Source organism: Equus caballus, chromosome 4 (assembly GCF_041296265.1).
Source record: "Equus caballus isolate H_3958 breed thoroughbred chromosome 4, TB-T2T, whole genome shotgun sequence".
NCBI classification, from domain to species: Eukaryota; Metazoa; Chordata; class Mammalia; order Perissodactyla; family Equidae; genus Equus; species Equus caballus.
This window is the reverse complement of record NC_091687.1, coordinates 57,874,978-57,894,266: the sequence shown is the minus strand read 5'-3', so window position 1 is coordinate 57,894,266 and position 19,289 is coordinate 57,874,978. Positions and strand designations below refer to the sequence as shown.

Sequence of the window (19,289 nt, the reverse complement as noted above, 5' to 3'; positions counted from 1 at the left end):
GAACTTGAAGATATGTCAGTAGAAATTTCTCAAAATAAAAGGTGAAGAGAAAAAAGAGTGAAAAAAAGGAAATGAATATCCAAGGACTGTGGGACAATTAAAAAAGTTTAACATACACATAATGGGAATACCTAAAGGAGAAGAAAGAGTAAAAGGAGGAGAAGAAATATTGGAGGTAAAATGGCTAAGAATTTTCCAAAATTAATGACATTCACCAAATCACAGATCCAGGAAGCTCACAGCACACTAAGCAGGATAAATAATAAAAAAAATCTACACCTAGGTATATCATATTCAAACTGCAGAAAATCAAAGACAAAGAAGAAGTCTTGAAAGAAGCCACAGCAAAAAAGAACACATCACCTATGGAAGAAAAAGGGTAAGAATTACATGAAATGTCTCTTGAGAAACCCTGCAAGCAAGAAAAGAGTGGAGTAAAATATTTACAATATTGAAGGAAAAAAAGTCAACCTAGAATTCTGTGTCCCGCCAAATTATCCTTCAAAAGTGAAGGAGAAATACAGACTTTTTCAGACAAACAAAAAAGGAAGGATTTTGTCACTAGTAGGCCTGTCTTACAAGAAATGCAAAAAAAAAAAAAAAATCCTCACAGAGAAGGGAAATGATATAGGTCAGAAACTCAGATCTACATAAAGAAAGACTGTCAGAGAAGGAATAAATGAAACCAAAATATTTTATTTTTCTTAGTCTTGAGATAACTCTTTAAAATAATAAGGGATGAGAGGGAGGCAATGAGAAGACTGTGTTAAAAGGTACCTGCACTGCCCATGAGGCAGGATAGTGTTACTTAAAAGTGGACTTAGATTAGTTGTAAATGTAAATAGCAAATGTTAAGGAAACCACTAAAATTTTTTTTAAAAGAAGTATAATTTACATGCTAAGAGATGACAGGTATTGGAATCATATAAAATACTCAATTAAAACCAGAGAAGGCATAAAGTGAAGAAAAGAGAAAAAAAGTGGGGATGGGGAAGTGGGGAGAAAAGAACAGCATGGTAAATTTAAAACATCACAAACACAGTAGATACCAATCCAACTATATCACTAATCTCTTTGAATGTAATTTGTCTAAATAAATCAATTAAAAGACAGAGACTGACACAGTGGATAAAAAAAAACAGACTCAACTATCTGTTGTCTACAAGAAATTTATTTTAAATATAAAGACACAGACAGATTAAAGGTAGAGGGATGGAGAAAGATATACCATGCTAACATTATTCAAAAGAGAGCTGGAGTAGCTATATTTCAGACACAGTAGACAGAACAAGGAGAATTATCAGGAGCAAACGGGGGCATTACATAATGATAAAGAGGACAATTCTCCAAGAAAACGTAATCTTAAAGTGTATGTGTCTAACAACAGAGCAGGCAGAAACTGATAGAACTGCAAGAAGTAGACAAATCCACTATTATTGTTGGAGAATTCAAAACTCATATAATCCATAATTAACAGACCTAGCAGGCAGAAAATCAGTTAGCAATATATTTGAACCAAACAGCACCATCAATCAACTGGATGTAACTGACATGTACAGAAGACCTCATCCAATAATAGCAGAATACACATTTTTTTCAAGCTCACATAGAACATTCAAAGATAGACCAAATTCTGGGCCATAAAACACACCTGAAAAAGTTTAAAAGAACAGAAATACAAAGTATGCGCTCAGACCACAATGAAATTAAACAAGGAATCAATAACAGAAAGATAGCTGGAAACATTCCAAGATGTTTGGAAATTAAACAACACACTTCTAAATAACACATGAGTCAAAGAAGTCTCAAGAGAAATTAAAAATATTTTGAAATAAATAAAAATGAAAATACAACTTATCAAAATGTGTGAGATGCAAGAAGGAGGAAAATTTATAGCAGAGAATACATATAGTAGAAAGATCTAAAATTAATGATCTAAGCTTTCACTTTAAGAAACTAGTGAAAGAAGAGCAATATAAACCTAAAGCAAGCAGATGAAAATAAACAATAAAAATTAGAGCAGAAATCAATGAAATTTAACACAGAAAACCAATGGAGAAAAATCAACAAACGAAAAGTTGATTCTTTACAAATATCAGTAAGATGTATAGCCCGCTAGCCAGGCTAAGCAGGAAAAAAAAGAAGGCACAAATCACTAATGTCAGAAATAGAAGAGAAGCCATCACTACTGATTCCATGGACATTAAAGGATAATAAAAGAATGTTATGAACAATTCTATGCCCACAAATTTTTTAACTTAGACGAAGTAAACCAATTCCTTGGAAGACCCATCTACTAAAAACCCACACAAGGAAAAATAGATCATCTTAACAGGCCTGTATATATTAAAAAAATTGGATTGACAATTAATAATCTTCCAAAAAAGAAAGCACTCGGCCCAGATGGTTTCACTGATGAATTCTACCAAAGATTTAAGGAAGAAATGATATCAATTCTATATAATTTCTTCCGGAAAATAGAAGCAAAGGGAATATTTCCTAACTCTTTTTATGAGGCCAGCATTACCCTAATATCAAAACCAGATAAAGCTATTACAAGAAAGGAAAACTATAGATCAATACCTCTCATGAACATACATGTAAAAATCCTCAAAAAAATATTCCCAGATCAAATCTAAAGTAGGATTTATTCCAGGAATACAAGACTGGTTCAACATTCAAAAGTCAAGTAATATAATCCACTACATCAACAAGCTAAAGCTGAAAATCATGATATACCAATAGATGCAGAAAAAACATTTGACAAAATCCAACACTCATTCATGATAAAGACTCTCAGCAAACTAGAAACAGAGGAGAACTTCTTCAACTTGATAAATAACAGCTAAAAATGAAACCTATAGCTAATATTATACTTAACAGTGAGAAACCAAATGCCTTCCCTCCAAGATCATAAATAAGGTAAAAATACCTTCTTTCAAAACTTCTATTCAACATTGTACAGAAAGACCTAATTAATGCAATAAGACAAGAAAAAGAAATAAAAGCTATGCAGAATGGGAAGGAAGAAAGAAACAGTTTTTGTTCACATGACATGCTTGTCTTTGTAGAAATTCCCAAAGAATCAACATAAAGACTCCTAACTAATAAGACATCATAACAAGGCTGCAAGATACAAGGTTAATATACAAAAGTCAATTGCTTTTCTACATACTGGTAATGAACAAATGGAATTTAAAATTTAAAACAATACTATTTACATTAGCACCCAAAATTGAAATACTTAGGTATAAATCTAAGAAATTTTACTACGTTGAGGATCTGTAAGAAGAACTCTACCATATTCTCATGAAAGAAACCAAAGATGTAAAAACTTGAGAGATATTCCATACTCATGACAGGAGAATTTAATATCGTTAAGACACTATGTCTTCCTTTCTGGGATTCAACACAATATCAATCAAAATCCCAGCACATTATTTTATGGATATTGACAAACTGATTGTAGACTTTACATCGAAAAGCATGGATTCAAAAGAGCCAACAGAGTATGGAAGAAGAACAAAGTCAGAGGACTGGCACTACCCAACTTAAAGACTTACTATGAAGCTACACTAACGAAGAAAGTATGGTATTGAGGAAAGAGATCCACAGAAGTATGGTCAATTGATCTTTGACAAGGAGCAAAGGCAATTCCAGGGAGAAAGAATAATCTTTTCAACAAATGCTGCTGGACAACTGGATATCCACAGGCAAAGAAAGAATGTGGACCCCTACCTCACAGTATATAGAAAAATAAACTCAAAATGGATCATAGAGCTAAATGTAAAAGGTAAAACTATAAAAATCTTAGAAGAAAACATAGGAGTAAATGTTGATGTGGCCTGAGAATTTGTATTTAAAGAAGTTCCCAGCTGATGCTGCTGTTTCAGGAGCCACCATTTGAGAACTATTGATTTATATCAGGAGTGGCCAACTTTTCCCATAAACGGCCAGATAGTAAATATTTTTGGCTTTGCAGGTCCTACAGTCTCTTTCAATTACTCAACTCTGCCACTGCCTTCTGCCTACATTCTTAGGCTTCCCTTGTTGTTTTCTTGTTTTCTGCAACAACACAATTTAATTATTTTCAGAATTTGCTCTTAATCAATGTGATTAAAGCCATAAATTTTCCTTTAAATACTGGTCATAGCCAGCTACAAGCCTCTTAATTTTTCCAACCTTACTTTATTACTCCTCTTTTTTGATCTTTTGCCTTGGCTGCATTGGTTTAATATCATCCAACCTACCAGGGCACGTACATGCTTCTCTCCTTCATTTTCCATGGCTGATATGCCTCTTTGCTTGTCCTAATCACCTGCATCAAACAAGACCTAGAGCTCGCTCACCTCCTACCTGTGGCACAACCCTGACTACCTCCTTTATCAGGAGTACCCTTGAATTGTTTAACTGTTCACACATATCCTCATTTTTCTCAATTAGATTGCAAGATCCTGTAGGGCAGAAATCCTATCTTATACTCCTGTGTCTAGTACTATAATTTATGCAAAGCAGGTACTGAATAAGTGTTGGTGAACGATTTCATAATTTTTACCTTAAGTTTCTCCAAATCTGGCCTTTCGATACTGACCACCTCTGCCAGCAGCTGGGCTTCTAAACCATCTTCTGTGACTGTGAAATTCAGGAGGGTTGTCTGAGCTTGCAATTCTGGCTTATAGTGAGGATTTGCCAGTTTTGTGTGAAGAATAAGGCGAAAGTTCTTGTTAAATTCACATTCTTTATCTCCAATCCTGATATACCTAAAGAGGGCATTACACAGACATTCAGGAGATTCCCATGAACCATAAGTGACATTAAGGTGTCATTCCATTCCTGTGTTCTGATAATGTATCTAGGTTAAGAACAGGTGATTCAGGATTTTTCAGCTTACCCATAGTGTCACTGTAACAATTAAATACCATAAAGCATATAAAGGACCTATAATAACAAATGTTAGCTCCTATTATTATACTTTCTGTGATTAGCCTTTAACATTGCTATTCTTTAAGGATAAAATGAGTATGTTTTGTATGTATCTGTGTATATATTAAGTGTATATTTAAGATTTATATATATATATTAAAAATACATATAGACTTGAAACTACTTTCCAATACTTTTGCCATTGGCTCAAAAGCAAAGTTTAAGGAGCCTTCTGTGTGGGATGCATGGACAGTATTTTTCCTGGCTCCATCTTGCACAGGGGTTGGCTCTCAGCAACCATGCTTCTGTTTTGTCTTCCTGCTCCCCTGGGCCATGGGGACCAGGACTGGGCACTTCATTCAAGCTGTTCCAATCAGAGTACCCTTTCCTGGGGTTTGGGGTTGGGACAGAGAGAAGGGAGAGTTGGAGCTGGAACCTATAAACTTGTGGTGAAGTCACTCTGTCCTCTGGTGAACCGAGCAGCAGAGAAAGACATCTCTGATTCCCCAAGGAAGAATAATTAACTCAATATTCAGATGGAAGAGTAATGCACAGGGAGCATGCTCTGGATTTTATAGCTTCCACGTCCCATCTTGCTTGAAGCCAGGCTGCATTTTCACCTCAGTTGCCATGATCCTGTAGCCTTGTAACATGTTCTCCATTTTGCTTTAGCTAGATGGAAGTGGTTTCTGTAATTGCAAGCAAAGATCTGAACAAATGCAATCTCTCCTTGAGGGGAAGGCCTGATTTTTCTCTTCCTCAGATGCTGCGGTCTAACTTCTAATGATTTTATCACCTGAGCTCTGTTGCCCTCTGAGTTGTGGATGGGCTTGGGCAATGGATGCACTGGCAAGAGACTGCAGTACAGGAGCAGAGAGAGGTCGAGAAGGATCTTCCCTGACTCAGCGCCAAGGTCTGGTGGAGGCTGTGTCCTGCTGTGACCACATTCCAGCTTTGGGAAGGTCGGCTTCCACAGCTCCGCTCACAGGACCTAGTAACACCTTTGGGCTTAGAGGTGGTAATGGTGCAAATCCTTAGTCGCTCAACACCTCTACTGGGTTCCCTTTAACCTTCCCTCTGAAAATTCTTTCTGTAAATACTATGTTAATTCTATTCAAAAATCCCAGCCTACTTTGTGGTCTTTTTCCTGCCAGGAACCTGCTATGAGGATCTAACGAAGGGAGAGTTTTTTTAAATTCATGCTTCAGACAAAAACCATGAATACTGGAACTTCTCAAACTCAACTGTCAAAATGGCCCAAACTGTGGAGGAGTGAAAATTCACATAAGCAGCCTGGGAGCATGGCAGAAGTAAAGAGAACGTCTTCTCAGTCTCCTACTTTATCTTAAATATTCATGAAAATTCTGGATTCTTCCTCATTCAGTGTATAAAGCATTTTAATTACAGAAGTATCATCACAATGATGGTAGAATGTTATCCAAAGCCCATATTATTTTTAATTTGAAGACAGTAAATAGCCATAAGAAAAAAAAAATACCACTTATCCCACTGACTTAAGGTGAGATGTTATTTCACTAAATTTATCAATTTTGGAAAATTAGATGAATTGAAAAGAAAGACATTGTATAACAAGTTCAGACATTCCTTTTTCTGAAAATGTCACAATATTTGCAACAATTTTTTTTAAACTTGGGGAGAGATATCCAGAATGATGTAATGTGGCAATATTTTAGGTTGCTGTTGGTGGATCTTTCATAATTGCATCTTGCTCTGAGATTAAGTCTCTTGTGTCATATGGCTTAAGATAGGGCCTCTGATCCACTGGCCACTCCATTTGACTACGGAAATTTTTATGAAACAATTTTAGTGTGTGAAGATTATAAGAAAAGTCATAGTTTTCTTAAACTGCTAAAGCTTTAATCACTAAATCACTCTTAATTACTAAAGCTTTAATCATTACAGCTAAGATTCATAGCGTACTGTCTTCAACCAACTGTTAAATTTTGTTCCCATTGTAGTGATTTTGTGTGTGTATGTGTGTGTGAAGACTGGCCCTGAGCTAGCATCTGTTGTCAATCTTTCTCTTTTTTCTTGAGGAAGATTGTCACTGAGCTAACATCTGTGCCAATCTTCCTCTATTTTATGTGGGAGGCTGCCGCAGCTTGGCTTGATGAGTGGTACTAGGTCCACGCCTGGGAGCCAAGCCTGTGAATCCTGGGCTGATGAAGTGGAGCAGGCAAACTTAACCATTAAGCCACCAGGCTGGCACCTCTATTGTAGTGATTTTATATTTGCAACAAAAACTTTCACAGTTTTTGATTAAATGTTTAAGCTTGAAAAAGATCTGCCAAATAAGCTACTCTTGGAGACATTCTTTATTAAGGTGAATGGTGAATTCATTCAAGTTATCAAGTTTTGGTTTGGTTTACTATGTCAGAACATTCTACTGTTTTATTTTTTTTCCAGGAGGAAAAAGAAGAATTCTGGTAGCAACTCTCTTCTAAGCCAGTATATATCTGTATAATACATACCTCCCTTTAAAAAAAAAATTTAGAAAAGAGTATTCACATCACTGTTAAAGAGAAACACTTAGAACAAGAGATGAATGAACCACAGGCCAATTGTTATAGGTGAACCAGGCAGTGCCTGCTAGTGTCTCCAATGAGCACAGTGGTCCTCAACGCTTGTTTTATAGCTCATGGAAAGGACACCATCTATTCACATATTTTCCAGTTGATGTCATACTCATTAAAATAACAATGTACCTTATTGATAATATGTTCAGTTATTTGTTTTTATTGTGAAACATGCTGGAACCAAACATTCATTTGCTCAACAAGTGGTTATTGAACACCTACACAGTGCCCGGCTGTCAGAGTGTCTTCTAGGCACTGGGCATATAACCATTACCAAGACAAGCATGGTCTCTACTCTCACAAACGTTACTATTTATGATCTCATAATAGGCATTATGGCTATAATATTTTACATATTAATTCATTCTTTTATGTATTCAGTTCAATAAATAAATACATATTAAGAGTCTACAAAGTGACAGCCATGGAAAGATCAAAGATCTACCCAATTAAGGATAGGTCAAGGATCTGAATAAACATTTCTCCTCTTGAAGAAAAACAAATGGCCAATAAGCACCCAATGTGCAATATCATTAGTCATCAGGGAAATGCAAATCAAAGTCACGGTGAGGTCCCACTTGATACTCAACAGATGGCTATAATGAAAAAACACAGACAAAAACAAGCGTTGTAAATATAGAGAAATTAGAACTCTCATACACTGCTGGTGGGAATGTAAAATGGTGTAACCACTTTGGAAAACAGTTTGGCAGTTTCTCACAATCTTAAACATAGGTTTATCATTTAACCCAGTAATTCTACTCCTAAGTGCATACCCTCCCCCACAAAACAGAAGACATAAGTCCACATAGAATTTGTACACAGATGTTCATGGCAGCATTATTCATAATAGCCAAAAGGTGGAAACAATCCAAATGTCTGCAATTTCATGGATAGGTAAACAAACTGGTATATCCAAACAATGCAATATTATTTGGCCACAAAAAGGAAAGAAGTATTGACACATGCTACAACATGGATGAACCTCGAAAACATTATGCCAAGTGAAAGAAGCCAGTCACAGAAGACCAATACTGTATTTATAGGAAATGTCTAGAATGCGCAAATCTAGAGAGACAGAAAGTTAGTGGTTGCCTAGGAATTTTAACTCTAAAACTGATTGTGGTAATGGCTGCCCAATGCTGTGAATATACTAAAAATCATTGAATTGTTCACTTTAAAAGATTAACTTGTATGGTATGTTAATTACACATCAATAAAGGTGTTACCAAAAAAGGAAAAAGAACTACATTCTATCAAGAGATCAATCAGTAACATTTGAGCTTTTATCAATCTATAAGGTAAGTAACTGTGCTAACATAGCTTCTCAGAGGTTCATGCTTGACTTTTGAGCCTAATAAAGTGAGGCATAGGATGGTCTTATAGGATAAGGTCACCTTTCTTAGTTAACCTGCTTCTTTTTCACTGAAGACATATTCAACCATATTTTCCTTGGGAAGATCGTCAGAATTTTTCCCATTACTTGAGTTTCCCTTTCCAAACGTTTCCAAAATTGACAAGTAGCTTTGAGAAAATCTTCCTTTGCTAGCACCATTCACTGTATGACTGTTGGCCTAGACTTCAAGATTGACGTGATTGTCTTTTAAAGGAAATTTTAAGAGTGAAGCTTTCATGTAATTACTGCCTGGCGTTCTCACACATTAGAGATACCAAAGTTTATACTCCTTTACACCTCCACAATAATAAAACCCATACTTTAAATAAATCTCTTTGTACATCTTGCCGTTTTCTGATTACTGCTCCATCTTGGTTTGAATTCATTCCTCCCTTGTGCAGGGTCTCAGAGAAATGCCAGGTCTGTCACAACCTTCCATGATTTCACATTGAATTTTCCCCTCATTTGCTCATGATTTTTTACTGGGTTTGAGTTCATGCTTTATAAACTTCCTGTTTTAACCACTAACCCATATCTCTAGATGAAAAGAAAATTTAAACATTTTTACACTTTAAAAAAATTTAATTTAGGGGCCGGCTCCGTGGCCGAGTGGTTAAGTTTGCAAGCTCTGCTGTGGCAGCCCAGGGTTCGGATCCTGGGCGCGGACATGGCACCGCTCGTCAGGCCACATTGAGGCAGCGTCCCACATCCCACAACTAGAAGGACCTGCAACTAAGATATACAACTGTGTACAGGGGGGCTTTGGGGAGATAAAGCAGGAAAAAAACAAAACAAAACATTGGCAACAGTTGTTAGCCTAGGTGCCAATCTTTAAAAAAAAAAAGATTAATTTAAAATTTAAATGAAGAACCCTGAATAGACCAAGGCTAGAATTTTCATTATTGTTGTCTAATAAGACAGCTCACTGTGGCAGTCTTAGAAACTTCAGTAAGAAGCAAATTAATTTTGCAGAGTGTGTGTGTGGGCGTGTGTGTGCGCATGGGCATGCACACACATGAGAATCAAAACAAGCCCCCAGCAAGATGACTAACTTATTTTTGAAAGTCATGGGTGTTTAGGCCTCAGGGAGTAACCTCTTGACAGCAGGAGTTGGAGAACTGTTTCTGTAAAGGGCCAGAGAGTAAATATTTCAGGCTTTGCAGGCCGCACACATCTACTTCTCTGCCATATACCTTCTTTGTTGTTGACAATCCTCTAAAACCATTCTTTGCTCACTGGCTGCATCAAGACAGGCAGCTTGCCTATCGCCATGCTAGAGGATCCCACCAGTTAGCGGTATTCGTGTAATCTCCTCTCAGAGGAATAGCAGCAAGTCCCTCTGGATTTCCCAACGCCACCAAGCTACAATTTTTCCAGTCAGCTATTACCCACAACTGTGCTCCCCTCTCTAGGTTTTCAAGAAAAAAAAGAGTGAGACTGGTCAACACGAAGCATGAGGTTCTGACAATATTGCTTCTGGGTGCAGGTGACAGAAGCTTTTAACTGGTTATTCATTTAACCAAGTATCTGAGTTACAGCATTGCTCCATAAGATGGCTCACAGATGACCATGTGGCTCGAAATCTCCCTTGCACACCTACGTATACCTGAGGCCTCCACACACCCCAGTTTGAGAACCAGAAATCTATTTGCTTGAAGGACAGTTCTGATTTTCTCTGTGAGGGGTCGGAGTTAACTGGAGGAAAAGAGAAGGATGTCTGCCTATAAAACTGGGTTTTACATTTTCCTCAGAAACATCATTTTACAGATTGCGATTTCCCAGGGAGAGTAAATTATCCTCAATTGGGGTGTTTATGATCTATGAAAGGCAAAAGCTGCATAATGACTCCATGCGTTTTATCATTGCTGCTAGGTTAATTTGGGGCTAATCTCCTACCTGGGAAAATTAAACAGACTACTAGTGCTCTCTCATGATTTGAAGGATCCAAAAGACAACGGAGTTAACCAGAGGGGTGGGAAAAGCAAACAATCACTTGGTTGTTTCTGTGAAAGACACGAATCCAGAGGTTATGACTCCAGAACACAGGATGCAGCTAGGAGCTCTCGAACTTAAACTCGAGTGAGAAGCAACAGCAGGTGTCAAGAGCAACATAAAACTCGGAAGTGTGGCTACATTCTTAAAGCAGTAGTATTAACGCATTTTCCAGCCCCATCCCCCCCGGCCCTCCCCCCCCCCCCCCCCCCCACCGGGAACAGAAGACTGGCCCCTGACATTGCCTCACAGGGAGAATCAAGGCGGGCAGGAATCTCTCACTCTGGGGTGTAGCTGCTCGCAGAGGGTTTTCATCCGTTCCTCCAAGGGAGTGAGCTCCTCCTGCCCCCTCTGCTCACTGGCTAAGAATTGCTGGTTTGGAGGTGAGAGACTAATTATATGAACTCAGAAGGGAAATAAAATGATTTTTCCCAGTACAAACACCACAGTTTAATTGGATAGAACATAGGGTGAGTCAAAAACATTGTATCACCTGGCAGAGTTGTAATTTTAGAGCAAAAGGGCCCCTAGATGTTATTCACCTGCTTCCTTTTTACGGACCCAAAGAGTTTATGACTTGTCCAAGGTCACATAGCTCAGTGGCAGAGCTGGGACTAGAACCTGGGTCTCCAGACTCCTAGTATAAAGTTCATTTCCCTGCACCACATTGCAGGCTAATTCGATGGTGACAGCTTGTAAGCCCAGCCTCTGTCGACCCGTCTGACCATGGATCACAAGAGGATACTGAGACAGATGACTGACTCAGCCCAGACAACACGCTCTGCTGATCTTTGGTTAGAAATTCTGTCAGGTTTATGGAGGAGAATAGCACTGACTATCGAGGTGCCTAGTCCTAATCAAAGAGCTATAATTTCTGGTAGATATTTTCAAAAATGAATTAACTTTACAATTTTAAAAATAAATCACTCAATGTACATAAAAGTTTTCTATCTTCTGACTTTCAGGAAAAAGAAAATACATTTCAAGTATGTCAAAATGCTCACTAGCTAGCTGAACGAATTATTGTATAATAAAGACAATCATCTACAAATTAACTATAAATTCAGTTTTCCATACATCAGGTTTGCATAAAAACCTGGTACATTGAGAATTTCAAAATTCTTTCAACGTTTTTTCCAAATCCAGCTAAAAGATATCCTGGAATAAAAAGATTTCTAATTTCTTCAAGGTTATTATTGTTGTGGAGAATTGATATGCAAATTATATTAAAAACATTTGAAAATGATTTCTTGGCTAGTGTTCAGAGCATTTCTGTGATAGACAAGGGGAAACAGTCCTCTCAATTTTCGCATTTACCTGAAAGTCAGAATCTCTGTGAGCTGAGAGAGGCAGCATTGTCTTAGTATCACCAGGACGAGAGTCTGAAGCTGGAGATCATAATCCGGAGCTCTTATTTCTAAGATACATGTCTGGAAACTAAGGACTTTTGTTGGAACTGTTCTCAAGATTTAGTGTAGTTACCGTTGAAAATGCCATCAGTCTTGGATCATAAAAACCTAAATGAATTCCTCTAGTGATCAGATACTTCGAGAACCTGAACAAACACCATCATTGCTTTTTATTGCCATTTAAAACCAAACATGGCAAACTAGCATATTCAGTTTAGAATAAGGACTCGCTGCCGTGGCGGATCGGAGTCCTTTCCAGGCACGGCTGCAGGAGGACTTTGAAAAAAGACTTGCAAAGCCTTCCTCAGAACGCTGTTTGCAGAGAGATTTCCCAAGATATTGTATTATTATATTGAAGGGTCTCACTCTAAGATGCACAATTCAGATCGCTAACAGGTTCTCTGAATCAGAGGAATCACTCTCCTGGTCGCATCAGAGCCCTTTCGTCAGCGTAAAGAGATAGCAGGTGGGTGCCAATACAAGTAAATAACATAGTCCCACTCGTTGGGGGAAAAACACACTCAGGAGAAGGAAAAAAACTTTTCAATGGACCTCTAAAAGCCTTATTGCATGTCCTGCTGTTTAAAATTAAAAGCTTCCAGATTAGACTTGTGAGCGCCAACAGCTCTGGCTGAGCGCAGCGCAAAGATCAGGTCTAGCGGCTGGGGGAGGGGAGGGGGAGGGGGGAGGGGAGAGGCGGCGGGGGGGGGGGAGGGGAGGGGGGAGGGGAGGGGAGGGAGGGGAGGGGGGAGGGGAGGGGTGGTGGGGAGGGGGGGTGGTTACTTAGCAACCTCCGCAGGCAGGGCCGCGCCACGTGGTCAAACCTGGTTCCTCAAGAAAGTTTTTGGCTGAAAGCTGCACAGCTGGCAAGACTTTTCAAGAAAAGGAAGGAAAGTAAGACCTGAATAAAAATGAGTTAATTGTCTTGCTGCTTCAGACAGTTAAGATAACCAACACCTCCTTCTAAGATAAAAGCAAACTTCAACTAGAACTAAAAAAGAAAAGGTTAATGTTGCAAAAGGCCAGATACCATTGAACAGAAGAAAAAGGGAACTAAAACAGAAAATCATAGCAGATTATTTCCCTTTTGATACATATATAAAACATACATATTATATATATTTCAATACATCCATATTTAATATTATAATGTAGCATGAAAAATAAAGGAGTTTCAGTTTCATTTGTTTGTCTTTTAAAAGATTTGGCGCTCTCACTGCTGTGGCCCAGCTTCAGGGAACCACACCACCCATCAGTCACTTGTCATACTGTGGCAGCTGTGTGTTGCTGTGATGCTGAAAGCTATGCCACTGCTATTTTCAAATACCAGCAGGGTCACCCATGGTGGACAGGTTTCAGCAGAGCTTCGAGACTAGACAAACTAGGAAGAAGCACCTGGCCACCCACATCTGAAAAAATGGGCCATGAAAACCCTATGAACAGCAGCAGAGCATTGTCTGATGCAGCGCCAGAAGGTGAGAGGATGGCACAGAAAGACTGGGCAGGGTTTGCTCTGCTCTACACAGGGTCGTTTGGAGTCAGAATCTACTCGAGGGCACTAATAACAACAAAAACAATACTAGCAAGATGACTGTGAGTGTGTATGCACGAGCTGTACACCCTGAATATTACACTTAAGAAAAAAATCTTGATTGAATTTAGGAATAAAAAAAATTGATGGAAGTCTTCCCTAAATTACATTTTATTTTGAATTTAGAAATTGGGAGAGACTAGAATGTTGAATTTGTTTATATGAGGGCAAGAATTAACTTGAAAATTAAAATCTTCTTACCCACGGGACATAATAAGAGAACCATATAACTCCAGAGTTTATTTAAAAACTATAAGCTTCCAGCTCAAGAGAGCACATTCTATGAGAGTGTGGGATTTCATTTAACACGGTCCCATCTTAAACCCCACCTGAGACCTCATTCGAATAGACCTACTGTCACCTATAATACAACCATGGCATCGACTCCAAAGACAAGCTACATAATAATCTTTAATAAACTTGCTAATTAAAACAATTCCTCTCATTAACTTTAGTGCAACTTTCAGGAAACCCAGTCATTATAAAATAAGTATCTGAAAAATACTATCTCCCTTTCATTTTATTATTTCTACAAAAATAGAAACATATCACATAGCCAGTATTTCTATTAGTTTCATGTTTCTTTCTAGGGAATGCTACTTAAAGATTATTACTAAAAGAATAATTATATGAAAATAAATATAGAATAAAGTATAAAATGTCTTTTAAAAAAATACTCATATGCTCAGAAACAAACTGAAATACACCTTGCAGTAAGGTTATTCCACCTAAGATTAAAGTTCAAAAATTACTTCTATAAAAATTGGGGGGATTTGAAAGAGTAAAGAGATGCAATTTTATAAAGATGCTCCACAGATCAGCAACCTCTCTAATGTGTAAGCCAGTAAATTTGCTTTGGAAAAAGTACATGTTGATAAATCTTCCCAGATATGTTTTCTGTCGATTGACACTATGAGATATATTTTCCTTAAAATTAGGATTGTCTGGAGTTTGGTGGATTTAATTATTTGTAATTGCCCAGCTGTTGTCAGCCTGTGGCCATTTTATGACGGAGGTATCTACTATGTGGGTCAGGTTCAACTGTATATCTTCTCAAACACAGATTTAATGTGCTATTGATGAAACCATTACTAGAACCAAATTAAAGTCTGGGCTGATGTATTGGTCCACAGGGAGCTGTCAGACACGAAAGAAGTAATTAGTATTCATTACTTCATACTCCACAACATTCCAGTTATTAATGAACTTCAACTTTTGGACTATGCTATATCTATCACAAGCACCTTCTCAGACATTCTTTATTAGGAAGAGTAAACTAATATTGGTTTAAAAAGAGGCCCCCAAAACAAACAAAACTAAAATAAACAAAAACACTATTAATAGCTGTAAACTTTCTGAGAAATGTGACTCTCTCAGGAGTCTCAAAGTGTTTGTCTTTACAAACAAAGGGAAACGTATGTGTAAGCCCACAGATAATCATGTAGAGGAACACAGGAAAAGTAAAGCTAGAAGGGGATAGAAGAACTCAAGTTCACTGTTGAAGATCAGAACAGGAAGACCTATTAGAAAATTTACAAACAAGCAGATTAATTTGGGATGTGATCAAGGAAAAGTCAAAATTTTTCTGATCTTGTTTTAACATTGCAAGGGGTACTTCTTATTATCAAACAAAACCATATCAACATTTTCCCATTCATTTTCTTTTCCATTGTCTTCTCCCAGTTTTAATTTATTGCATTAAAAGCAAGAAAAATAATTCCTGTTTCTACCAATCTATTATTATTGTTCATATCACCTTCTAGTTTGCATATATATGAAATAGTTTTAAAAGTTTCTCTTTTTAAAAGACTTACATGAAGCAACAAGAAAGCATTTGCTTTGTGTAAACATCTTGTTAGCTGAAAACAACACAATTGCTAAAATAACCTTTATTTCAAAGTATTTTTAAAGCTTTTATAAACAAAACTACTTTGAAAATTTTGAGTGTCCTCAATGTTTTCCATTCAAAGAGGTGGAAAAAAAAAAGGAGAAACAAATACTTCCTCATAGGAAGAGGTGGCTAGTAGTATTAAATACAGAAATCTTTTATATTATAAAAAATAGCAGAAGAATGAAAGTCCCCAACTCAGTCCTCTGAAAGACTCCACACTCATACTCTACTGGTGAGCATGTAAATTTGTACAAACACATTAGGAAACAATTTGGCATAATATTTTAAAGCTTACTGTGCACATAATTTACAACCCAACTATTCTACTCCAGAATAAAAACTCTGAAGACCCTCTTGCTATGTGCACCTGTACATGTGTGTATGAATATTCAGTACATTAATATTCACAGGAGCATGCCCTACAATAGTCAAAAATCTAAAAATAACCTAAATGTCCTTCAATAAGAACATCAAGTAAACTGAGGAATAGCCACAACATTGAATATTACAGTGATGAAAATGAGATTAGAGCTAAGTGAAAAGAATTAGAGCTAAAAGCAAGACTATAGATAAGTCTTAGAAACATAATATTGAGTAAAAATTCAAGTCCCTTTAAACTATATAAACTATGATGCATTTTTGTAAAGCCCCAAATCAAAAATAAACAATATATTGTAGAAAATGCATACATGTGATGAAATTATTTTAAATAAAGTAATGAAGTGATAATGAAATTTAGAATATTCACTACCTTTGGAGAGGAGGCAGAATGTGAAATGAGAGGAGCACAAAGGTGTCTTAAAGAATACTGACAATCTTTTGGTTCACAATTTGAATGGTAGATACATGTCTAAATTATTATTATGCTTTATAACTTTCATATATTATGTACTTTATATGTATCAGTATTAAATAATAAAATTTAAATAATCAAAACCCTCTACTGCTCTGAGGAGGCAACTTAAAACATCAAAAGATATGACTAATTCCTTCCCTCTCCACTCCTCCTCCTTTTTTTTTTTTTTGGCGAGGAAGATTGGCCCTGAGCTAATATCTGTTGCCAATCTTCCTCTTTTTGCTTGAGGAAGTTTGGCCCTGAGCTAACATCTGTGCCAATCTTCCTCTATTTTGTACGTGAGACACTGTCACAGCATGGCTTGATGAGCGGTGTGTAGGTCTGCGCCCTGGATCCAAAACTACGAACCCTGGGCTGCTGAAACGGAGCACATGAACTTAACCACTATGCCATGGGCTGGCCCCTCCACCCCTCCATTTTGCTGATATGGTTTGTGGCTCCATTCACGGTTTGTTCACACTCTCTATGTCCAAAAGACAATGTCTTACTTCAGGAGCCTATATGGGAAGACCTGTATGTGCTATGCTCTTTGTTCATGTTTTTTTTCTTCACCAGATAAGAAAACGTAAACACGAAAAACAGGCTAAACGACTTATCCCAAATCACCAAACTAGAGGGTAGCAGACTAAAATTTGAACCAAGTTTCATCTTACTTCTACCTCAATACTGGTTTCTAACAACAATACGCTAGTGTATAAGCCCCATCTCTTAGTCTTAAAAGTCTCTCTTGAAAATGCACAGGTAGCTAGTTCAAGACAATGGGTTGAGCACTGTATTTACTTTCGTTCCCACGCCAAATCCTATGGAAATGATGGAAATATTCATGCTTAGAGAATGAACGAATTCAAAATCCTGTTAGAAAATAAGACAGAGTACAATGAGTAGAAGCAAAAAGAATTGAGGAATTAAAGGAAGTGATGAGAAACCTAATGGGAAAAAATTAGCAAAAGTTAACAATAGGCAATTTGTGGAAGGCTAATAAACATATCCTTATTAAAAGTAAAAGAACTATAAAGAGCAATGAGAACAATTTTATTATTTGATGTTTCTATTGGCTTTCGCTCATGGTGCCTTGTTTCCTTGTGTGTTCTGTGATGTTTGCCTCTGAATTCGTATACCTTGGAGTTATATCTTTCACAACCCTCTAAAGTCTGGACTTATGTATATTATTCCAAACAGGATTTTTGTTTGCTTCTGCCAAGTGCATTGGGGTATGACTAACCCAAGAACACTTTAAAATAAGTTATTGCTTTGAGGTTTTTTAGGGCATATAAGTAATAAAAAATCGTCTTGAACATTCATAAGAGGGCTGGCTTCTGGTTAGGAATTCTCAGGGGCCGCTTCCCAGGGCCAAGGTAAAGAAAGAAAAGTTTCCTTTCTGCAGCGCTGGGTTTTGTGTGTTTAATGTTTAACAAATTTACCCTTAAGTAGAAGGGATGGCCCCTTGAGGCTCTAGCATTATCCAGGAATCTCTTAGCAGACTTCACACCTGAACAGGCGCTAGGCTTGGTCCAAGCTCTGTGCATCCATCAAAACAGAAACCAAGGTCATCAGGTTTTAGCAGGTACCCTCAGCAAGGACACGGAGCTTTGCTGTGCCTTATCTGATTCCTGTGTTTTGGTCGCACTTTTTTTGGTCAAGCAAGTGATACATTTCAAGAGATGTTTTTAATATTTTAACTAACCTATTTAGTTGTTTTTTAGTATTTACACATCGAATCTGCCATAGTGCCAGAAACAAAAGTCTATGTTTTTATTTTGGTTAACTATTTTTTTAAAGGCATGTAGTATATAGTTCTTATCCATAGAGAACTTGTAATCTAGTAAGGATATATAAAAGAATTTAAGCATATTGTAAGAGGGACATATAAAGACAAAATGACACAGCGACAGTATAGAATGCACTATGCGTGGGAGGTATTAAATGTGGAAAATTAAAATTCCCATTTAATTGGTTAAATAGCAGTTAAATTCTGAATTGAGCGAATTTGAGATCTGTAGAAAGAAAAGATAAGTAAAAGAGCACATCACAGGAGGGGGGTTATCTATGTGAAGCAGTGAAGGATGAGAGTAGTAAAAGGAAATGCAGAAGTGTCAACAGGTCAGGCATTCTGAAGGCTCCAAAGAAGAGCTTTAATTCACCCAATATAACAGACAAGAGTGAATTCTTAATGGGTTCTGGAACAGGGGAGTGACTAGATAGCATCTCCCTAGACAGTCACATCCACCATGATGGCTTAACTACCTCTCTATGTAGATGTTCCCCGATCTACATGTTCAGTCAAGATCTCACTAAGCTCCATACTCACATGCCCAGCTGCCTCTTAGACTTCTCTTTTGGGAATGAATGTCAAAGCAGCACCTCAACCTTGGAATGTCCAACATAAGTGAAATCATTACCTCTTTCCCTACACTTACTCCTACGCCTGTATCACCTCTCTCCATAAATCGCACCATCATTTAAGCTGGCAGAAGACTGGAAATCGCCCTTAAACCTTCCTTCTTCCCTATCGATAATTCCCAATTAATGACCATAAGATGATATTAACTCCTTGAGATTTCTTTGATTTGTCCTCTTCTCTCTTTCTCTACTGTCACTGCCTTAGTTTAGCCTCATATCACGTCTCAACTGGAT

The 19,289-nt window shown here is 37.4% G+C and overlaps 1 protein-coding gene across 3 annotated transcripts in view; it reads right to left on the bottom strand.

Annotated features, from left to right (window-relative positions):
* The window catches only part of DNAH11 (dynein axonemal heavy chain 11), a 295,727-nt gene that overhangs the window by 44,693 nt on the left and 231,745 nt on the right, over positions 1-19,289 (bottom strand). For all 3 annotated transcript variants that reach the window (XM_070264673.1, XM_023639347.2, XM_070264674.1), the window contains exon 66: positions 4,556-4,760. In XM_070264673.1, coding sequence (XP_070120774.1) covers positions 4,556-4,760 — 205 coding nt within the window. The remainder of the gene's footprint in view (positions 1-4,555; positions 4,761-19,289) is intronic.